The sequence below is a fragment of the Salvelinus fontinalis genome, chromosome 13, assembly GCF_029448725.1.
Source record: "Salvelinus fontinalis isolate EN_2023a chromosome 13, ASM2944872v1, whole genome shotgun sequence".
NCBI lineage: Eukaryota > Metazoa > Chordata > Actinopteri > Salmoniformes > Salmonidae > Salvelinus > Salvelinus fontinalis.
Window position 1 is genome coordinate 18,732,084 of NC_074677.1, and position 23,960 is coordinate 18,756,043.

The 23,960-nt window shown below is 45.9% G+C and overlaps 2 protein-coding genes across 3 annotated transcripts in view; one reads left to right on the forward strand and one right to left on the reverse strand.

The window, feature by feature from the left end:
- On the forward strand, nt 1-20,308 carry LOC129868203 (organic cation/carnitine transporter 2-like). Of its 2 annotated transcripts, XM_055941961.1 has the most exons (11): nt 1-486; nt 1,453-1,556; nt 1,963-2,117; nt 2,267-2,438; nt 2,683-2,809; nt 8,551-8,648; nt 10,392-10,606; nt 10,862-11,044; nt 17,625-17,760; nt 17,957-18,027; nt 18,249-20,308. In XM_055941961.1, the coding sequence occupies exons 1-11, from the start codon at nt 16-18 to the stop codon at nt 18,275-18,277; spliced, it is 1,761 nt and encodes a 586-aa protein (XP_055797936.1). In that variant the 5' UTR covers nt 1-15; the 3' UTR covers nt 18,278-20,308. The 2 variants fall into 2 exon arrangements, with proteins under 2 accessions (XP_055797936.1, XP_055797937.1); XM_055941962.1 differs by lacking the exon at nt 17,957-18,027.
- Nucleotides 19,748-23,960, reverse strand: part of LOC129868204 (organic cation/carnitine transporter 2-like) — a 14,733-nt gene continuing 10,520 nt past the window's right edge. Inside the window, exons 7-10 of the mRNA XM_055941963.1 lie at nt 23,524-23,738; nt 23,096-23,278; nt 22,808-22,943; nt 19,748-22,644 (exon numbers count right to left, since the gene is read on the reverse strand). Coding sequence (XP_055797938.1) covers nt 22,584-22,644; nt 22,808-22,943; nt 23,096-23,278; nt 23,524-23,738 — 595 coding nt within the window. The 3' untranslated portion in view covers nt 19,748-22,583. The remainder of the gene's footprint in view (nt 22,645-22,807; nt 22,944-23,095; nt 23,279-23,523; nt 23,739-23,960) is intronic.

The following is a 23,960-nucleotide window of genomic DNA, read 5'->3' on the forward strand; positions in this document are numbered from 1 at the left end:
GTACTCCAACCCCAAATGACTCCCCCTATAAAGGACAAGCTGTTCTCTCCGCTGGGCCGCACTAATAACCCACTTCCAATCTTTATAATGACTGAGACTGGCTATGAGGATAACACTGCCTTTCTTGGAGAATGGGGACCTTTCCAACAGATGGTGTTCTTTCTCTTATGTTTGAGTATCATCCCCAACGGCTTTACAGGTATGTCTATTGTGTTCATCGGTGATACACCATCCCACCATTGCCTCATACCCGCAAATGCGAACATTACTGGCGAATGGAGAAATCACAGTATTCCTTTGGAGGAGGAAAGCGGGACTATTGTGCTCAGTAAATGCGCCAGATACAAACTCGATGTCATAAAGAGTTTCTCAGAAAGAGGTTATGTCCCAGGGATCGATGTCAACGTTTCCGAAATACAACACGAGACCTGTTTGGATGGCTGGGAATACGATCGGGGGACGTACATCTCAACTATTGTGTCCGAGGTATGATGAGATGAGAGATGGTACGCATCCACTTTTTGCGACGGTTACAACGGGTGGGGGTTTTGTTTTATTTCGGTTGTCTGTCTGGATACGATGTTTTTTTTATGGGAGTGAAACATTGTTGCAGCGAGTGAAACAGTGTTGCATTGAAACAGTGTTGCATTGCTCCCACTCACTTTGTAGCTCTACTGTGACACATTTCTATGGGAGTGAAACATTGTTGCAGCGAGTGAAACAGTGTTGCATTGCTCCCACTCACTTTGTAGCTATACTGTGACACATTTTTATGGGAGTAAAATGTTGTTGCAGCAAGTGAAACTTTGTTGCGTTGCTTTCGCTGTCATTTTGTAGCTATTCCGTGGCAAATTAATTAAGTATTTGGCATCTTTGACATCACATGCATTGAACAAAGTATTAAGTTATGCATCACTGCACAGTTGTTAGCATATTCCATCATCAACGTTTGGGAATGTAGGCTATTCACCATACGGGTTCCAACTGCATATTGCATAGGCTATACGATGAACTCACGTTCTGAAATGTTTGCGGTTGGCTGCTTCACAAAAGGCTATTGATCTCAGATGAACAGACATCCTACATGTGGTCCACAGTAGGCCTAGATGAAGAATGTAATTGTACAACCTACCAATAATCCATAACGACAAATTACTTTTTTTTTAAACTAAACCTATTCATCTGATCTTCCCAAACTTCTCACCTAAATGTTATTTTTTATGATTTAGCCCAATGATTGTTCATATTGCCCAACTACTATGTCCACTGTATGTCCAATTATTTTGCCCATCATTCATTATCCCTTAATGCGTTCATTTTATCGGCCTAATGCTCTCTCTCTGTGTGTGTGTGTGTGTGTGTGTGTGTGTGTGTGTGTGTGTGTGTGTGTGTGTGTGTGTGTGTGTGTGTGTGTGTGTGTGTGTGTGTGTGTGATTGTTTGTATGAGTGTAGTGGGACCTGGTGTGTGCTGATAAGTGGAAGAACCCATTGACCTCTTCTGTGTTCTTCTGTGGTGTCCTCACTGGCTCCTTCCTCTCTGGCCAGCTCTCTGACAGGTAATGGATGGCCTCTGTGAGTCCCAAATGGCACACTTTTCCCTACATAGTATGCACTATTTTGACCAGGTTCAATAGGTCTCTGTTCAATAAGAGTACTCCATATAGGGAAAAGGGTGCCATTTGGAACAAACCCTATGTCACATGTTTAGCTTTGCTGTCATCTTTAGTTTGGACACTTCCTCCCCAATGCATGGCTATGCGTTTTCTGTTTTTCATAATTTCCTTAGAGATTAGTTTTAGCAGTAAGCACAGAGAACTGTTACACAGTGTCCCATAAAAACATTTTATATCCTTACTTTATTGGAGGATCATTTATAATTCTTCACCTGATTGAAGATGTTTAGGAATAGCCTACTCAAAATCTGCATGTGGATGATTTCAACCTAACTTTTATTTCTCTCAGGTTTGGGAGGAAAAATGTTCTCTTTGCCACCATGGGAGTTCAGACTGTGTTCACATTTATCCAGGTCTTCTCTCCATCCTGGGTTGTATTCTGTGCCTTATCCTTTGTTGTCGGGATGGGGCAAATCTCAAATTATGTGGCTGCATTTGTGCTAGGTATCTTTATTTATCTTGATCATTCATTCATGAATTTATCCAATGGCATTATTACACAGTTGTTACTGGTGTTTATGTGCACAATGTTTTCTTTCAGCCCGATGCACCATTTAACTTCTCATACATTTAGAAATTCTTCTCATCTACAGGAACTGAAATTTTATCTCCATCCAAACGGATAATCTACTCCACTCTTGGAGTTTGTATGTTCTACACCATTGGCTACACGCTCCTTCCAGCAGTGGCCTTATTCATCAGAGACTGGAGGATGCTGATGCTAGCCCTCAGCCTCCCAGGCTTCCTCTATGTCCCTTTTTGGTGGTAGGTGTGTGTAATATATTGTATGCCGGGTATTCAATCCTTCCCTAAAGCCCATTCAATTACTTGACTCTGATATAGCATGAGTGTCAGTCTGTCTGTGCTATCATCCTAACTCCATGTCACTCATTGTCATGCCAATTGTTTTTGGCTTGACAGTAACGGCAAGGGAGTTTGCAAGAGCAGAAAGAGATCTGGGACCAGGCTAGCTTTGATATGAACCTGGTTATTTTTTGTGATGTTGCAGGTTCATCCCAGAGTCCCCCAGATGGCTGCTCTCTCAGGGAAGAGTGGAGGAGGCTGAGGCCATACTGAGAGATGCTGCCAGGAGGAACAGAGTCACAGCACCCGAGGTCATCTTCCGGCCTGTACAGGTGATTTCTTCACTCCCAATCCCAGATCAACCTTTAGCTTTTACCGTTATGCACATACTGGAGCTCTGAAAAGATTGTGAAGGTAATAACAATATGGCTATAGCCATGCTCTCTAGATGATGTGGAATTCTTACCAAATTGATCACATAGAATCCTCTCAGTCACACAAAAGTAATTTTGTTTTTGGACAAGTTGTTTGTTTGTATTACTCTAAAGATGTTTGTCTAGCTTCTATTTCACTGGTATCCTTCTGTGGTTTTTCCCCTTTAGCTTTAATTCTTACAATCTTGAGTTTTTCAGCATCCTGTGGAGGTAAAAACAAGTAATTAAATTATCAAAAAGGACTTCAAACACTAAACTTCACAGGTCACTTCAGAACACTTACATGTGAACTTACTGTACATGTGAACTCTATTTCACATCAGTGAATGTGAAATAGATCAATTTGTGTTTGGGATTTTAGAGTGTGGGTCAGAACATCTCCTGGGGAAACTTTTGTCATTGATTTACACACCGCAGTCATCTTCATTATGATTGGCTGGACAGTAATCAGTTCAGTCTGATTGGATCAGGCTGCATGAGAGTTATTGCCACAATGACAGCCTATGGACCTGGTCAAGTTTCAAAACACTCTTATGTCATTGGAATTGTTCCGCTATTTGTTCATTCATCTCTCTCCATTTGTGTGATTTATGATTATTAGCAGCCTACTGATAGGAACAAACAAATAAAAGTACACCATGGTGTTTGGAATGTCTGGCTGGCTGTTTACTAATCTCACTGTGAACTCAACTAGTCCAGTCAAGGTTTCTTACTGTGAACTCGACTAGTCCAGTCAAGGTTTCTCACTGTGAACTCAACTAGTCCAGTCAAGGTTTCTCACTGTGAACTCAACTAGTCCAGTCAAGGTTTCTCACTGTGAACTCAACTAGTCCAGTCAAGGCTTCTCACTGTGAACTCGACTAGTCCAGTCAAGGTTTCTCACTGTGAACTCAACTAGTCCAGTCAAGGTTTCTTACTGTGAACTCGACTAGTCCAGTCAAGGTTTCTCACTGTGAACTCAACTAGTCCAGTCAAGGTTTCTCACTGTGAACTCGACTAGTCCAGTCAAGGTTTCTCACTGTGAACTCAACTAGTCCAGTCAAGGTTTCTCACTGTGAACTCGACTAGTCCAGTCAAGGCTTCTCACTGTGAACTCGACTAGTCCAGTCAAGGCTTCTCACTGTGAACTCGACTAGTCCAGTCAAGGTTTCTCACTGTGAACTCAACTAGTCCAGTCAAGGTTTCTCACTGTGAACTCGACTAGTCCAGTCAAGGTTTCTCACTGTGAACTCGACTAGTCCAGTCAAGGCTTCTCACTGTGAACTCAACTAGTCCAGTCAAGGCTTCTCACTTTGAACTCGACTAGTCCAGTCAAGGTTTCTCAAGCTTTTGTTTCTGAGTTTCTAACCTTTTCTGGAGGTATCATGCATGGCATTGCAGGCCTACAGGTAGCTACTACTTTCCTCTGAAGTTTTAGTCTATGGAGTTGTAAGACAAAGGAAAGGAAAGGGGGATACCTAGTCAATTGCACAACTGAATGCATTCAACTGAAATGTGTCTTCCGCATTTAACCCAACTCCTCTGAATCAGAGAGGTGCTGGGGGCTGCCTTAATCGACATCCACGTCATCGGCAACCGGGGAACAGTGGCGTAACTGCCTTGCTCAGAGGCAGAATGACAGATTTTTACCTTGTCACCTTGGCCTTTATTCTTAAAGCATCTCAGAGTACAGGTACTGATCTAGGATATTTAATGGACACGGGGACCTGATCCTAGATCAGCACTCCTACTCTAAGATTATTAAGGAATACAATCCAGTGTGTTTGACCTGCTGTGGTGTACATGACCCGTAAAATTACCTCCAGGCTAACTTGTGTCATGTGTATTTGCTTATCTCCTTCACTTCTCAATGTTGCATGCTGTCATTTAAGCCTATAACATTATGACATACCCTTACTTGCTAAGCTAGCCAGAAGCTAACCAGAAGCTACCCAGAAGCTACCCAGAAGCTAGCCAGTTTACTGGCTAACGTTAGTATTTCAATCTAACCACAGTTTGTGGTCATCAGCTATTCCTTTAGCTCTAAAATCTATCGGCACTTTTGTACAACGCGACTCAGACCAGAACATATCGGACCTATTTGTCTCCATATCCCCGGATTTCAACCGCAAGCTCTGGACATTTACACCTGGATTTCGCAGCTAGCTAGCTGCTACCCATGTGACTATTGGCTTACGCCGGAGCAAACATCAATTATTCCGGAGCTAGCCAACTGAAGAGTTCCATCAGCCCCTCCTGGGCTACAATCACCTATCCGGACCCGTTTTACTGCCAATGCGGAGCCTCACCGGGCCTTCACGACTAGACTACCGACGTTATCTGCCCGAGGTAGTTATCCAACTGGCACCTCCGTCACGACGTTACCTGGACGCCCATCTGCGGCCCGCTAATCGTTAGCTGTCTTATCGGCTGCTATCTGAATAAGTCTATCGGACAATTTTTCTTGGGTCACTATAACTATATCTATTTTGCCAATTGGATTGATCCCCTCTACCACACGGAACCCCACTAATCTACCGACGGAAACGCACAAGGTGGCTAAAAACAGACTTCCATCCTATGCTACCTTGCTACCGATGGCTCGGCCCGGCTAGCTGTCTGAATCGCCGTGACCCCAACCAACCTCTACTCACTGGACCCTTATGATCACTCGACTAAGCATGCCTCTCCTTAATGTCAATATGCCTTGTCCATTGCTGTTCTGGTTAGTGTTTATTGGCTTATTTCACTGTAGAGCCTCTAGCCCTGCTCACTATACCTTATCCAACCTTTCAGTTCCACCACCCACACATGCGATGACATCACCTGGTTTCAATGATGTTTCTAGAGACAATATCTCTCTCATCATCACTCAATACCTAGGTTTAACTCCACTGTATTCACATCCTACCATACCTTTGTCTGTACATTATACCTTGAAACTTTTTTATCTCCCCCAAAAACTTCCTTTTACTCTCTGTTCTAGACGTTCTAGATGACCAATTCTCATAGCTTTTAGCCATACCCTTATCCTACTCCTCCTCTGTTCCTCTGGTGATGTAGAGGTGAATCCAGGCCCTGCAGTGCCTAGCTCCACTCCTATTCCCCAGGCGCTCTCTTTTGATGACTTCTGTAACCGTAATAGCCTTGGTTTCATGCATGTTAACATTAGAAGCCTCCTCCCTAACTTTGTTTTATTCACTGCTTTAGCACACTCTGCCAACCCAGATGTCCTAGCCGTGTCTGAATCCTGGCTTAGGAAGACCACCAAAAATTCTGAAATTTTCATCCCTAACTACAACATTTTCAGACAAGATAGAACGGCCAAAGGGGGCGGTGTTGCAATCTACTGCAAAGATAACCTGCAGAGTTCTGTCCTACTATCCAGGTCTGTACCCAAACAATTTGAACTTCTACTCTTAAAAATCCACCTCTCTAAAAACAAGTCTCTCACCGTTGCCGCCTGCTATAGACCTCCCTCTGCCCCCAGCTGTGCTCTGGACACCATATGTGAACTGATTGCCCGCCATCTATCTTCAGAGCTCGTACTGCTAGGCGACCTAAACTGGAACATGCTTAACACCCCAGCCATCCTACAATCTAAGCTTGATGCCCTCAATCTCACACAAATTATCAATGAACCTACCAGGTACCACCCCAAAGCCGTAAACACAGGCACCCTCAGCATCACTACTCTGGACGGTTCTGACTTAGAATATGTGGACAACTACAAATACCTAGGTGTCTGGTTAGACTGTAAACTCTCCTTCCAGACTCATATCAAACATCTCCGATCCAAAGTTAAATCTAGAATTTCCTTCCTATTCCGCAACAAAGCATCCTATCACAGTGCCATCCGTTTTGTCACCAAAGCCCCATATACTACCCACCACTGCGACCTGTACGCTCTCGTTGGCTGGCCCTCGCTTCATACTCGTCGCCAAACCCACTGGCTCCAGGTCATCTACAGACCCTGCTAGGTAAAGTCCCTCCTTATCTCAGCTCACTGGTCACCATAGCAGCACCCACCTGTAGCACATGCTCCAGCAGGTATATCTCTCTGGTCACCCCCAAAACCAATTCTTCCTTTGGCCGCCTCTCCTTCCAGTTCTCTGCTGCCAATGACTGGAACGAACTACAAAAATCTCTGAAACTGGAAACACGTATCTCCCTCACTAGCTTCAAGCACCAGCTGTCAGAGCAGCTCACAGATTACTGCACCTGTACATCGCCCATCTATAATTTAGCCCAAACAACTACCTCTTTCCCTACTGTATTTATTTATTTATTTATTTATTTTGCTCCTTTGCACCCCATTATTTCTATCTCTACTTGGCACATTCTTCCACTGCAAATCAACCATTCCAGTGTTTTACTTGCTATATTGTATTTACTTTGCCACCATGGCCTTTCTTTTGTTGCCTTCACCTCCCTTATCTCACCTCACTTGCTCACATTGTATATATACTTATTTTTCTACTGTGTTATTGACTGTATGTTTGTTTTACTCCATTTGTAACTGCTTTGCTTTATCTTGACCAGGTCGCAGTTGTAAATGAGAACTTGTTCTCAACTTGCCTACCTGGTTATATAAAGGTGAAAATAAAAAAATAAAAAAAAACTTGTGGTTGTAGTCCATAAGATGAGCACATTGGTTGTCACTTGCTTTGAGATAGAAATATAATTCATTTGTTTTGTGTACTGAACAAAAATATAAACACAACATGCAACAAGTTCAACGATTTTACTGAGTTACAGTTCATATAAGGAAATCAGTCAATTGAAATATATTCATTAGGCACTAATCTATGGATTTCACATGACTGGGCAGGGGGCCATAGGCCCACCCACTTGGGAGCCAGGCCCAGCCAATCAGAATGAGTTTTCCCCCACAAAAGTGCTTTATTACAGACAGAAATATTCCTCAGCACCCCCCTTCCTTAGACGATCCCACAGGTGAAGATGCCGGATGTGGAGGTCCTGGCCTGGTATGGTTACACATGGTTTGCGGTTGTGAGGCCGGTTGGACATACTGCCAAATTTTCTAAAACGACATTGGATTCTCTGGCAACAGCTCTGGTGGCCATTCCTGTAGTCAGCATTCCAAGTGCACGCTCCCTCAAAACTTGAGACATCTGTGGCATTGTGTTCTTTGACAAAACTGAACATTTTAGAGTCGCCTTTATTGTCCCCAGCACAAGGTGCACCTGTCTAATGATAATGCTGTTTAATAAGCTTCTTGATGCCACACCTGTCATGTGGATGGCAAAGGAGATTGCTAACTAACAGAGATGTAAACACATTTGTGAGAAATAAGCTTTTTGTCCATATGGAACATTTCTGGGATCTTTTATTTCAGCTCATGAAACATGGGACCAACACTTTACATGTTGCGTTTATATTTTTGCTCAGCATATATTGCTTTATCCAAGCCAGGTTAGTCTACCTGACATATGAGCTGTCAACTTGTTCCGTAACAGAAAAGGCCCTTTGTATTTCTCATCCCCATCCTACTCCATCTCTGTCCACACAGATGGTAGATTGTTGACATAATTTGTATAACTGTCCTTTGAAACTCATGGCTGAGCCTGTAGGTCAACCCATTGCACAAGTTTAATCAAGCATGCCTGTTGTGACAAGTGTGCTTTACTGTACTGCAGTTAGAGCCCAAGGCTGGGAAGTTGGTGGCCCACAACATCTGTGATCTGGTGAGGTCCAGCAACATCCGTTGGGTGTCCATCACGCTGTGGCTGGTCTGGTGAGTCTTGTCCGTTCCCCTGACACCCTGCATCGCCAATAACAAACAAACAAAACTCCTCTGCCCCATAAACCCAGATACGTGGTCAAAAATGCTTAAATAACTGATTTTATTATCCCCATCTTGGTTTCCAACCTCATACAAGAATTACTCCCACACAGATAATGTTATCTAGGGGTTCCCACACAGATTCTGTTAGCTAGGGGTAATCTATTTGGTTGATGTTTCAGTCGACTAAATAAATGCCTTTTTCAGTCTGACTTCTTGTATGAGGAGCTAAGTAATGGTGCTTGAATTGTTGCTTTCCTTCCCTGCACCATTATGACAGAGGGTTTCCTTCCCTGCACCATTATGACAGAGGGTTTCATTCCCTGCACCATTATGAAGCGGGTTTCCTTCCCTGCACCATTATGACAGAGGGTTTCATTCCCTGCACCATTATGACAGATGGTTTCTTTCCCTGCACCATTATGACAAAGGGTTTCATTCCCTGCACCATTATGACAGAGGGTTTCTTTCCCTGCACCATTATGACAGAGGGTTTCATTCCCTGCACCGTTATGACAGAGGGTTTCATTCCCTGCACCATTATGACAGAGGGTTTCTTTCCCTGCACCATTATGACAGAGGGTTTCATTCCCTGCACCATTATGACAGAGGGTTTCATTCCCTGCACCATTATGACAGATGGTTTCTTTCCCTGCACCATTATGACAGAGGGTTTCATTCCCTGCACCATTATGACAGAGGGTTTCTTTCCCTGCACCATTATGACAGAGGGTTTCATTCCCTGCACCGTTATGACAGAGGGTTTCATTCCCTGCACCATTATGACAGAGGGTTTCTTTCCCTGCACCATTATGACAGAGGGTTTCATTCCCTGCACCATTATGACAGAGGGTTTCATTCCCTGCACCATTATGACAGAGGGTTTCATTCCCTGCACCATTATGACAGAGGGTTTCATTCCCTGCAACATTATGACAGAGGGTTTCATTCCCTGCACCATTATGACAGAGGGTTTCTTTCCCTGCACCATTATGACAGAGGGTTCCTTTCCCTGCATCATTATGTCAGAGGGTTTCTTTCCCTGCACCATTATGACAGAGGGTTTCATTCCCTGCACCATTATGATAGAGGGTTTCTTTCCCTGCACCATTATGACATAGGGTTTCATTCCCTGCACCATTATGACAGAGGGTTTCATTCCCTGCACCATTATGACAGAGGGTTTCATTCCCTGCACCATTATGACAGAGGGTTTCCTTCCCTGCACCGTTATGACAGAGGGTTTCATTCCCTGCACCATTATGACAGAGGGTTTCCTTCCCTGCACCGTTATGACAGAGGGTTTCATTCCCTGCACCATTATGACAGAGGGTTTCATTCCCTGCAACATTATGACAAAGGGTTTCATTCCCTGCACTGTTATGACAGAGGGTTTCATTCCCTGCACCATTATGACAGAGGGTTTCATTCCCTGCACCGTTTTGACAGAGGGTTTCATTCCCTGCACCATTATGACAGAGGGTTTCATTCCCTGCACCATTATGACAGAGGGTTTCATTCCCTGCACCGTTATGACAGAGGGTTTCATTCCCTGCACCAGCATGGTCCAGTAATGTGTGTTGATTGTCACTTCAAAAGGCCATGTCTACAGGCCCTGGTCATGGGTAGTGCACTGTATAGGAAATTAGGTGGGACGCAAACAATGATGGACGCAACCCATGTTTGTCTCTTCAGGACCATTCTGTCCATCGGGTACTTTGCCTTGTCACTGAACACGTCCAACCTGGCGGGGAGCTCCTATCTGAACTGTTTTCTGTCAGCTGCCATTGAGGTCCCTGCCTATACCATGGCCTGGCTCATGTTCCGCTGCTGCCCCCGGCGCCTGTGTCTCTTCTCCACTCTGTTTCTGGGTGGGGTGGTGCTGCTCTGCATAAACCTCATACCACCAAGTAAGACTCAAACAAAGATAGATGTATTCATAAAGGCATTTTGTTATCACATCACCCTTAATAACAGAGAGAAATAGACATGCAGATAAAAATCAGATTGAATCAACAATATTGAGTTTGAAAATGGAAAATTGATGGCATAGAATGGTGACAAGATTTCAGGTATAGAATAGTATATTACAAAAACAAATGAACCCTTCTATAAGAATCTATGACATGACCTTCATTGGCCCCTCATTGCTGTGTCCATGGCAGATCTGAGCTCCGTGTCCACTGCACTAGAGATGCTGGGGAAGTTTGGTGTGACTGCAGCTTTTTCCATCGTGTACGCCTACACGGCTGAGCTCTACCCCACTGTCGTGAGGAACACAGCCATAGGAGCCTGTTCCATGGCCTCCAGAGTGGGCAGCATCTCTGCCCCATACTTCATCTATCTGGGTGAGTAGGACTCAAAGCGAAGCTAAAGGAAAGACTGATCTGCACATGGAAGCACTGCAGAGCAGTAATATCACCCCTTTGTTATTGTTTAGCCTATCTGTCACGCCCTGGCCTTATTATTCTTTGTTTTCTTTATTATTTTAGTTAGGTCAGGGTGTGACATGGGTAATGTTTATGTTTTGTTGGTTTTGGGTGTTTATTTGGTAAAGGGGTTATGGGGTGTAGTAGATGGTTTTGTGTTGAGTGTATATGTCTAGTGTTGTCTATGTTGGTTAGTTATCTAGGAGAGTCTATGGTTACCTGAATGAGTTCCCAATTAGAGACAGCTGATTTCGGTTGTCTCTGATTGGGAGCCTTATTTAGGGTAGCCATAGGCTCTCATTGGTTGTGGGTAATTGTCTATGTGATACGTTTGTAGCCAGTGTGTGCACATCGTTGTTTTAGCTTCACGATCGTTTTCTTGTTTTGTTTAGTGTTTAAGTGTTTTTGTTTCGTGTTCATCTTCGTCGTCTTTTTAAATAAAAAAAGAGAAGATGTATTCATATCCAGCTGCGCCTTGGTCCTCATTCTCTCCAGTACACGATCGTGACAGAATTACCCACCATAGGACCAAGCGGCATGGAAGGCGGCAACAGGACCTACCTACACAGGATCTCTGGAGTTGGGAGGACGAATTGGAAAGAGATGGACCTTGGGATCAACCTGGAGAATATCGCCTCCCTCGTGAAGAGCTGGAGGCAGCGAAAGCCGAGAGGAGGCGATATGAGGAGGCAGCACGGAGACAAGGCTGGAAACCCGTGAGTACACCCCAAAAATTTCTTGGGGGGGGCCTTAAAGGGAGTGTGGCGAAGTCAGGTAGGAAACCTGCGCCTACTCCCTGTACTTACCGTGGAGAGCGGGAGTACGGGCAGACACCGCGTTACGCAGTAGAGCGCACGGTGTCTCCTGTACGTGTGCATAGCCCGGTTCGGTACATTTCAGCTCCACGTATCGGCCGGGCTAGACTGAGCGTTGAGCCGTATGTCATGAAGCCGGCCCAACGCATCTGGTCACCAGTGCGTCTCCTCGGGCCGGCGTACATGGCACCAGCCTTACGCATGGTGTCCCCGGTTCGCCTACATAGGCCGGTGCGGGTTATTCCACCTCCCCGCACTGGTCAGGCGACGGGGAGCATAGAACCAGGTAAGGTTGGGCAGGCTCGGCGTTCAAGGGAGCCAGTACGCCTGCACGGTCCGGTATTTCCGGCGCCACCTCCCCGCCCCAATCCAGTACCACCAGTGCCTCCTCCACGCACTAGCTATATGGTGCGTGTCTCCAGCCCTTTACTACCAGTGTCTAAACCACGCACCAAGCCTCCTGTGTGTCCCCAGAGTCCTGTGCGTCCTGTTGCTGCTCCCCGCACTAGCCCTGAGATGCGTGTCTCCAGCCCGGTGCCACCAGTCCCGGCACCACGCACCAGGCCTACAGTGCGCCTCAGCCGGCAGGAGTCTGCCGTCTGCACAGCGTTGACTGAACTGCTCGTCTCCCCAGCGCCATCTGAGCCATCCGTCTCCCCAGCGCCATCTGAGCCATCCGTCTCCCCAGCGCCATCTGAGCCATCCGTCTGCAATGAGCCTGCAAAGCCGCCCGTCTGCCATGAGCCTGCAAAGCCGCCCGTCTGCCATGAGCCCACTGAGCCGTCCGCCAGACAGGAGCCGCTAGAGCCGCCAGCCAGACAGGAGCCGCTAGAGCCGTCCGTCAGACAGGATCTGCCAGAGCCGCCAACCAGACAGGATCTGCCAGAGCCGCCAACCAGACAGGATCTGCCAGAGCCGCCAACCAGACAGGAGCAGCCAGATCAGTCAGCCAGCCATGAGCAGCCAGATCCGTCAGCTAGCCATGAGCAGCCAGATCCGTCAGCTAGCCATGAGCAGCCAGATCCGTCAGCTAGCCATGAGCAGCCAGATCCGTCAGCTAGCCATGAGCAGCCAGATCCGTCAGCTAGCCATGAGCAGCCAGATCCGTCAGCTAGCCATGAGCAGCCAGATCCGTCAGCTAGCCATGAGCAGCCAGATCCGTCAGCTAGCCATGAGCAGCCAGATCCGTCAGCTAGCCATGAGCAGCCAGATCCGTCAGCTAGCCATGAGCAGCCAGATCCGTCAGCTAGCCATGAGCAGCCAGATCCGTCAGCCAGCCATGAGCAGCCAGATCCGTCAGCCAGCCATGAGCAGCCAGATCAGTTAGCCAGCCATGAGCAGCCAGATCCGTTAGCCAGCCATGAGCAGCCAGATCAGTTAGCCAGCCATGAGCAGCCAGATCCGTTAGCCAGCCATGAGCAGCCAGATCTGTCAGCCAGCCATGGGCCGTCCCTCAGTCCGGAGCTGCAGTCCCTCAGTCCGGAGCTGCAGTCCCTCAGTCCGGAGCTGCAGTCCCTCAGTCCGGAGCTGCCATTCCTCAGTCCGGAGCTGCCATTCCTCAGTCCGGAGCTGCCATTCCTCAGTCCGGAGCTGCCCCTTACCCTGGTGCTGCCCCTTACCCTGGTGCTGCCCCTTACCCTGGTGCTGCCCCTTACCCTGGTACTGCCCCTTATCCTGGTACTGCCCCTGACCCTGGTACTGCCCCTTACCCTGGTACTGGTCCTTAGTCCGGAGCTGTCCCTTAGTCCGGAACTCCCCCTTAATGCAATGGGGTTAATGTGGAGGGGGGTCGTTTGGAGGAAGCCTAGGAGGTGGTTAGGTACTGTGGTGACGTGGGGACTACGACCAGAGCCGGAGCCGCCACCGTGGAGGGGAGCCCACCCAGACCCTCCCCTAGACTGTGTATGGTGCGCCCGGAGTTCGCGCCTCAAGGGGGGGGTTATGTCACGCCCTGGCCTTATTATTCTTTGTTTTCTTTATTATTTTAGTTAGGTCAGGGTGTGACATGGGTAATGTTTATGTTTTGTTGGTTTTGGGTGTTTATTTGGTAAAGGGGTTATGGGGTGTAGTAGATGGTTTTGTGTTGAGTGTATATGTCTAGTGTTGTCTATGTTGGTTAGTTATCTAGGAGAGTCTATGGTTACCTGAATGAGTTCCCAATTAGAGACAGCTGATTTCGGTTGTCTCTGATTGGGAGCCTTATTTAGGGTAGCCATAGGCTCTCATTGGTTGTGGGTAATTGTCTATGTGATACGTTTGTAGCCAGTGTGTGCACATCGTTGTTTTAGCTTCATGATCGTTTTCTTGTTTTGTTTAGTGTTTAAGTGTTTTTGTTTCGTGTGCCGTCTTCGTAAATAAAAAAGGAGATGGCTTATTTTCCAAGTGCTGCGTATTGGTCCGTCAATCCTCCACACGATCGTGACACTATCACTGTCATTCTGAAGATTAGGATGTGAAGTTAAGTACTTTTTACTTTGTATTTTCTCAGAAACTACATGGAAAAATGTGTAATTACATACAGTAACTAGAAATTAACTATGGTGTTGAGTCTTGTGTAATAAACAACAGCGAGTTTAAGAGCAAGTGTACACAATCCCCACCACTTAAACAAATTGATTTTTCCATACTGCTTGTTACCGTGTAGTTTCTCGATAAATAGGAAAATGAATAACGAACTGCAAGTATTGCTTGTTACCATATAGTTTCTCAATAAATACAAAATATTTAGTAGTAAAAAATATAGTGCTATCCTATCAACACCTCTCCTCTCTCCTCTCTGTCTGTTGGGTAGACACACATCCCCCTCCCCCTCCTCTCTCCTCTGTCCTCTCTGTCTGTTGGGTAGACACACATCCTCCTCCCCCTCCTCTCTCCTCTGTCCTCTCTGTCTGTTGGGTAGACACACATCCCCCTCCCCCTCCTCTCTCCTCTGTCCTCTCTGTCTGTTGGGTAGACACACATACCCCTCCCTCTCCCCTCACCTCTGTCCTCTCTGTTTGTTGGGTAGACACACATCCCCCTCCCCCTCCTCTCTCCTCTGTCCTCTCTGTCTGTTGGGTAGACACACATCCCCCTCCCCCTCCTCTCTCCTCTGTCCTCTCTGTCTGTTGGGTAGACACACATCCCCCTCCCTCTCCTCTCTCCTCTGTCCTCTCTGTTTGTTGGGTAGACACACATCCCCCTCCCCCTCCTCTCTCCTCTGTCCTCTCTGTCTGTTGGGTAGACACACATCCTCCTCCCTCTCCTCTCTCCTCTGTCCTCTCTGTCTGTTGGGTAGACACACATCCTCCTCCCTCTCCTCTCTCCTCTGTCCTCTCTGTCTGTTGGGTAGACACACATCCCCCTCCCTCTCCCCTCTCCTCTGTCCTCTCTGTTTGTTGGGTAGACACACATCCCCCTCCCTCTCCTCTCTCCTCTGTCCTCTCTGTCTGTTGGGTAGACACACATCCCCCTCCCCCTCATCTCTCCTCTGTCCTCTGTCTGTTGGGTAGACACACATCCTCCTCCCTCTCCTCTCTCCTCTGTCCTCTCTGTCTGTTGGGTAGACACACATCCCCCTCCCTCTCCTCTCTCCTCTGTCCTTTCTGTCTGTTGGGTAGACACACATCCCCCTCCCTCTCCTCTGTCCTCTGTCCTCTCTGTCTGTTGGGTAGACACACATCCTCCTCCCCCTCCTCTCTCCTCTGTCCTCTCTGTCTGTTGGGTAGACACACATCCCCCTCCCCCTCCTCTCTCCTCTGTCCTCTCTGTCCGGTGGCGTAGACACACATCCCCCTCCTCTCTCCTCTGTCCTCTCTGTCCGGTGGCGTAGACACACATCCCCCTCCTCTCTCCTCTGTCCTCTCTGTCTGTTGGGTAGACACACATCCTCCTCCCTCTCCTCTCTCCTCTGTCCTCTCTGTCTGTTGGGTAGACACACATCCTCCTCCCTCTCCTCTCTCCTCTGTCCTCTCTGTCTGTTGGGTAGACACACATCACCCTCCCCCTCCTCTCTCCTCTGTCCTCTCTGTCTGTTGGGTAGACACACATCCTCCTCCCTCTCCTCTCTCCTCTGTCCTCTCTGTCTGTTGGGTAGACACACATCCCCCTCCCTCTCCTCTCTCCTCTGTCCTCTCTGTCTGTTGGGTAGACACACATCCTCCTCCCTCTCCTCTCTCCTCTGTCCTCTCTGTCTGTTGGGTAGACACACATCCCCCTCCCTCTCCTCTCTCCTCTGTCCTCTCTGTCTGTTGGGTAGACACACATCCTCCTCCCCCTCCTCTCTCCTCTGACCTCTCTGTCTGTTGGGTAGACACACATCCCCCTCCCCCTCCTCTCTCCTCTGTCCTCTCTGTCTGTTGGGTAGACACACATCCCCCTCCCTCTCCCCTCTCCTCTGTCCTCTCTGTCTGTTGGGTAGACACACATCCCCCTCCCCCTCCTCTCTCCTCTGTCCTCTCTGTCTGTTGGGTAGACACACATCCCCCTCCCTCTCCCCTCTCCTCTGTCCTCTCTGTTTGTTGGGTAGACACACATCCTCCTCCCTCTCCTCTCTCCTCTGTCCTCTCTGTTTGTTGGGTAGACACACATCCTCCTCCCTCTCCTCTCTCCTCTGTCCTCTCTGTTTGTTGGGTAGACACACATCCTCCTCCCTCTCCTCTCTCCTCTGTCCTCTCTGTTTGTTGGGTAGACACACATCCCCCTCCCCCTCCTTTCTCCTCTGTCCTCTCTGTCTGTTGGGTAGACACACATCCTCCTCCCTCTCCTCTCTCCTCTGTCCTCTCTGTCTGTTGGGTAGACACACATCCTCCTCCCCCTCCTCTCTCCTCTGTCCTCTCTGTCTGTTGGGTAGACACACATCCTCCTCCCCCTCCTCTCTCCTCTGTCCTCTCTGTCTGTTGGGTAGACACACATCCTCCTCCCCCTCCTCTCTCCTCTGTCCTCTCTGTCTGTTGGGTAGACACACATCCTCCTCCCCCTCCTCTCTCCTCTGTCCTCTCTGTCTGTTGGGTAGACACACATCCTCCTCCCCCTCCTCTCTCCTCTGTCCTCTCTGTCTGTTGGGTAGACACACATCCTCCTCCCCCTCCTCTCTCCTCTGTCCTCTCTGTCTGTTGGGTAGACACACATCCTCCTCCCCCTCCTCTCTCCTCTGTCCTCTCTGTTTGTTGGGTAGACACACATCCCCCTCCCTCTCCCTCGTTAGTCAGATGTGTGTGATGGCTCTGTCCACTCTGCCATCTCCTGTCCTGTCTAATCTGTATGAGTTTGGAACCCCTCCATCCCCCTCTCCTTCTGGCAACTGCGGCTTCCTTTTACCTTCTTACACTTACTCTTTACTGTATCCAGTCCTGGTCAAACTTGTTAAATGCAGTCAAACCTGGTGATTTATGCATCCAGACATCAGAGGAGGTTGGTGGGAGGAGCTATAGGAGGACGAGCTCATTGTAATGGCTGGAATGCAGTTAATGTAACGGAGTCAAACATGTTGTTTCCATATGTTTGATCTGTTTGATACCGTTATATTTATTACATTTCATTACAATGAGCACGTCCTCCTATAGCTCCTCCCACCAGCCACCTCTGCCAGACATAGAGGCAGAAGCAGAGCATAAAACACTCATAAGTCTCTTCACCTTTTGTTCATAGCATTGTTCTGAGCTGATCTAATTGAAAACAATGTATTGCTGCTGTCTTTGACACAGGAGGCTGTTCCAAGTCGCTGCCATACATTCTAATGGGGAGTCTTACAGCTCTGTCTGGGTTGCTTAGCCTCCTGCTGCCTGAGAGCCATCGTATGCCTCTTCCAGACGCCATCACTCACATGCAGACCTTCCCAGGGTAAGGCCATATAATACCAAGGCTGCTGTATATGTGATGCTCTCTGCTGGCAGGGTATTGTAACAGTGCCACAACAGGGTCATATTCCTTAGTGCACACCGTAGCAAAACCTTTTGCAATGGAAAAAAAGAGTCTTAATTGACAAGTTCAGGTAGTCCCTCCATGTTTTGGTCCGTTTTCTTTTGTTGGTTTCTAGGGACACAACCCAGCTGGTCAAAAAGGCACGGGGCACTGGAGTTATAATACATGAGCTCTACAATTGTACAGGTGGAAATATTTCATGTTTCATATTTAACAGTTTATATTCAAGAAGTTTGAACCCAAAACTTTGAGAATGTGAAAAGCATTTTTATCAACTTAGTTTATCAATAACCAACCATTATTTGAAGCTTACTTGAAACCAGAATCACACACTTACAGAGAGGATGTTTCTGAGATGATGATGCATGTCTGATATGTCAATGGTCTATTTTTTGCCTTTCCCTTAGATGGAAAAAGAGACCAGTGTATAAACTGAGCCAAACTACAGGAGAGGAAGATGTGTCCGATACTTTGTGACAGCTACTGGACACTGCAGTTGTTCTTTCAACATGGATTTGTATTACCACGTTGTGTAACTAACCAAGATGCTTATAAAGCTTTTTCTATGCATTTTATATGTGCGAAGTATCAGTATTGATTAGCATATTTTGTACTTACAGTTGAAGTCGAAAGTTTACATACACCTTAGCCAAATACATTTAAACTCAGTTTTTCACAATTCCTGACTTTTAATCCTTGTAAAAATTACCTGTCTTAGGTCAGTTAGGATCACAATTTTATTGTAAGAATGTGAAATGTCTGAATAATAGTAGAGAGAATGATTTATTTTAGCTTTTATTTCTTTCATCACATTCACAGTGGGTCAGAAGTTTACATACACTCAGTTAATATTTGGTAGCATTGCCTTTTAAATTGTTTAACTTGGCTCAAACGTTTCGGGTAGCCTTCCACAAGCTTCCCACAATAAGTTGGGTGAATTTTGGCCCATTCCTCCTGACAGAGCTGGTGTAACTGAGTCAGGTTTGTAGGCCATCTTGCTCGCACACGCTTTTTCCAGTTATGCTGTAACGTTCATCTATTTCTTCCTCCTCTTCGGATGAGGAGAGGCAAGAAGGATCGGACCAAAATGCAGCGTAGGTGGAATACATGATGAAATTTATTTAAACAAGACGACGAACACGAAGAACACTTGAATAACTACAAAACAATAAACGATGTGAACAAACCTGAACTAGAGAACATAACGCACTAACAGGAACGAACACATACACAAACGAAAAACGAAACAGTCCCGTGTGGTGCGACAGACACAGACACAGGAACAATCACCCACAAACAGTGAGAACAGCCTACCTTAATATGGTTCTCAATCAGAGGAAACGTCAAACACCTGTCCCTGCTTGAGAACCATATAAGGCTAATAGAAAAGAACCCAACATAGAAACACATAACATAGAATGCCCACCCCAACTCACACCCTGACCATACTAAACAAATACAAAAACAAAGGAAAACAGGTCAGGAACGTGACATATGCCCACCAATTTTCTATAGGATTGAAGTCATTTGATTTTCCCATGATGTCAAGCAAAGAGGCACTGAGTTTGAAGGTAGGCCTTGAAATACATCCACAGGTACACCTCCAATTGACTCAGATGATGTCAATAAGACTATCAGAAGCTTCTAAAGCCATGACATCATTTTCTGGAATTTTCCAAGTTGTTTAAAGGCACAATCAACTTAGTGTATGTAAACTTCTGACCCACTGGAATTGTGATACAGTGAATTATAAAGTGAAATAATCTGTCTGTAAACAATTGTTGGAAAAATGACTTGTGTCATGCAGAAGTAGATGTCCAACCGACTTGCCAAAACTATAGTTTGTTAACAAGAAATATGTGGAGTGGTTGAAAAACAAGTTTAATGACTCCAATCTAAGTGTATGTAAACTTCCGACTTCAACTGTACTTTATTTGTACTCACTGATTTTATAACTGCACATGTTTTATTTTTATATAGACTCTTGCTAGGATTTTTACCTCACAGAGCTAGAGGACAACAACGAATGTCCTAACAAAATAATGAATTCATAGTAAAATGCAGAGATTAGCCCTTTCACAACTTCTCATAAAAATATCAACATAAACATTTATATATTAAGGTTGAACCAAAAGATTACATGTAAAAAAAATGATATACAAAATTATTATGTGTAATTAAATGAAACAATAATGTATGTTGATGCTAATATGATGTACAATATTCCATTATGTTTCTATATGATAACAATAGCATAATATATTTAATATGCCATTTACTATTTTTTAACAGTTTCATTAATTTTAATTAACTTAACCATTATGACACACCCCTCACTATTGTCATTGGTTACACTAATTGCACTGTTTGTCTACATAACCTGGTTCAAGTATTCATGACATTACCCTGAGGAAGGCACAGTGATGCCGAAACGTTGGTAAATACCCATTAAATTGCTGGGAGATTACACCTGGAGTGTGCGACTTTCTTTATTTTGATAGTTTATAGTTTATTCGCAGTTAGTCAGCACCTCCACACAAACTATTATTCTGGGTGTGTGCCAGCTCATGTTTTTTTTGTTTTTTGATCAACATAAAGACAGCAAATAGATATTTGTAATATATATATACAAGTACCAGTCAAAAGGTTGGACACCTACTCATTCAAGGGTTTTTATTTATTTTCACTATTTTCTACATTGTAGAATAGTGAAAACATCAAAACTATGAAAGAACACACATGGAATCATGTAGTAACCAAAACATGTAGAAAATAGTAAAAATACAGAAAAACCCTTGAATGAGTAGGTTTGTCCAAACCTTTGACTGGTACTGTATATATTAGAGTTTGAACAGAGTTTTTGTTCTTACATTGAGAATTGGTATAAGTGTCTTAAAAAATGTTGTGGTATCCAATTGGTAGTTACAGTCTTGTCCCATCGCTGCAACTCCTGTACGGACTCGGGAGAGGCGAAGGTCGAGAGCCGTGCGTCCTCTGAAACACAACCCAGCCAAGCCGCACTGCTTCTTGATACAATGCCCGCTTAATCCGGAAGCCAGCCGCACCAACGTGTCGGAGTAAACACCTGGCGACCGTGTCAGTGTGCATTGCGCCCGGCCCGCCACAGGAGTCGCTAGTGCGCGATGGGACAAGAACATCCCTGCCGGCCAAACCCTTATGAAGATGGGCCAATTATGCACCGCCCCATGGGTCTCCCAGTTGTGGCCAGCTGCGACAGAGCCTGGACTTAAACCAGTATCTCTAGTGGCACAGCTAGCACAGCGATGCAGTGTCTTAGACCACCACTCGGGAGGCCAGGAGTGTTTTCTTGGCTTCTTGATAACCAAATAACAAATTCAAAATTGCATTGGCAGGCTCTTGGTATCAAAGCCTCTCCTCGAAAGACGTCCTACATTTAATTTAAAATGACTCTTTTCCCTTCATCTAGGTTAAGCAAAGTGTCACATTTTTTCAATTAGCACGCTATGAAGACATTCATATGAAAGCCAACAATAAACACTTGTCTTATACAATCTATGGCATGATCAATGCAATACAAAATGTAAGAAAAATAATGTATATTTTCACTGGACAAAACACCAAATAAAATACACTGTATGGCAAAAAGTATGTGGACACCTGCTCATTGAACATCTCATTCCAAAATCATGGGCATTAATAGGGAGTTGGTCCCCCTTTGCAGGTATAACAGCCTCCACTCTTCTGGGGAAGCTTTCCACTAGATGTTGAAACATTGCTGCAGGGACTTGCTTCCATTCAGCCACAAGAGCATTAATGAGGTCGGGCACTGATGTTGGGCGATTAGGCCATGGTCGCAGTCGGCAGTCCAATTAATCTCAAAGGTGTTCGATGGGGTTGATGTCAGGGCACTGTGCAGGCCAGTCAACACGATCTCAACAAACCATTTCTGTATGGACCTTGCTTTGTGCACAGGGACATTGTCATGCTGAAACAGGAAAAGGCCTTCCCCAAACTGTTGACACAAAGTTGGAAGCACAGAATCGTCTAGAATGTCATTTTATGCTGTAGCATTAAGATTTCCCTTCACTGGAACTAAGGGGCCTAGCGCGAACCATGAAAAACAGCTCCAGACCATTATTACTCCTCAACCAGACCACTTTACAGTTGGCACTATGCATTGGGGTAGGTAGCGTTCTCCTGGCATCCGCCAAACCCAGATTCTTCTGTCGGACTGCCAGATGGTGAAGCGTGATTCATCACTCCAGAGAACGCGTTTCCACTGCGCCAGAGTCCACTGGCGGCGAGCTTTACACCACTCCAGCCGACGTTTGGCATTAAACATGGTGATCTCAGGCTTGTGTAGAGCTGCTTGGCCATGGAAACCCATTTCATTAAGCTCCCGACGAACAATTCTTGTGTGGCTTACCACTTCGCGGCTGAGCCGTTGTTGCTCCTAGACATTTCCACGTCACAATAACAGCACTTACAGTTGAACAGGGCAGCTCTAGCAGGGCAGAAATTTGACGAACTGACTTGTGGTATCCTGGGCGAAAGGTGGTACGTTGAAAGTAATTGAGCACTTCAGTAACGGCCATTCTACTGCCAATGTAGGTTTATGGAGATTGCATGGATGTGTGCTCAGTTGTATACACGTGTCAGAAACCGGTGTGGCTGAAAAAGCCATATCCACTCATTTGAAACGGTGTCCACATACTTTTAGTGTATTTTCAAAGCAGTTATAAAGTAATCACAATCTAGTGTCATTTGGCTTCATCATTGGGCTGTTCAGGTCTCATCCTCTTCAGAGATGGGCACTTTAGCCTGTAGGAAATATTAACACACTATTAAAGGATTGTTTTCACTCATAATCAACATCAGCTGAGTCATTCAGTGTTTTTAATAACAACTGTTTCATAAATAACGTGTAATAATGCTGAAAGACCAATAAACTAAACTACAGTATGAGGTGATGCGTATTGCTCACCACTCTCGTTTGCGCATCTGCTTAATGGTCTCTGGTAGAGGATGGCCAAAGCTCTCTGGTAAAAGGGGAATGGCCATAGCTGACAGCACAAGAAGACTCCCCAGTACAATGTATGGCAAATACTTATAATAGGTACCTTCAGAGAGAGAGAAAGAGAACACAATTATTCATGTATTTCAAACATTGCAAGGGACTTGACATAATATATAGCCAGAAAAGCAGAATATGAATGTGGCTCTTTTAAGCACCACCGTGTGGTCAATTGTTGCATTTAAAATAAACACTCACTCAAGGTCATGATGTAGGGAGCGATGATACTGCCTACCCGAGAGATCATGGCACAGGAGCCTAACGCAGTGTTCCTGATCACTGTGGGATACAGCTCTCCAGTGTAGGCATACATCAGTGCAGTACCAATGGCCATGCCAAATTTACCCAACATCTCCAGGGCTATGGATAGGCTAGGTAGATCTGGGCCAGAGAGATACATATAGTATTGTTAATCAAAGCCTAAATCTTTTTTTGTGTGCCTTTTTGTTATTTGTGCACGATTGGTGATCATTTTCAAGGTTATGATACTGTATTGTGGGACCAAGAACTGCGAGTCAGGCTAGTTTCTGTGTGCATCCCAAATGACACCCTATTCCCTTTATAGAGCACTCCATTTGACCAGAGCCCTATTGGGAAATAGGCTGCCATTTGGTACACAGTCTTACTTGGCGGTACCAGCTGGATGAAGTAGAGCGCTCCCCCTCCTAGCAGCATGCTAGCAGAGGCAGATATCCTCCTGGGTAGGTAGCGCAAGAAGAGCCAGCTGATGGCGTAAGCAGGCACCTCGATGGCAGCAGAGATGAAACAGTTCACGTAGGGGTCTCCATGGAGACGGGATGTGTTCAGGGATATGGCGAAGTAGCCCATACTCAGGGTGAACCTGGATAGCACATTGAAAGTATGAAACACGAAAACAATGCAAATATCAGCCGTCTGAAGTGAGACTTTTCACAATAGGTGAGGACAGCCAGGTAAAGCCACTGTAGGCCTACAGTACATAGTATTGTGGAGAGGCAGAGTGAAGTGGTATGGTCAAGGTTGCTTCGTTAACCAGGTTTTGCATAACGTTTTGGATAACATTGTTTTGTTTCTTAGTTGCCCC

Excerpts from the sequence above, each read along its gene's own strand:
- LOC129868203 (XM_055941961.1), top strand. The coding sequence starts at position 16 with ATGACTCCCCCTATAAAGGACAAGCTGTTCTCTCCGCTGGGCCGCACT. Across the intron at positions 487-1,452 it reads TCTCAACTATTGTGTCCGAG|TGGGACCTGGTGTGTGCTGA; the intron begins GTATGATGAGAT and ends GTATGAGTGTAG. Across the intron at positions 18,028-18,248 it reads TGAGCTCTACAATTGTACAG|ATGGAAAAAGAGACCAGTGT; the intron begins GTGGAAATATTT and ends CCTTTCCCTTAG.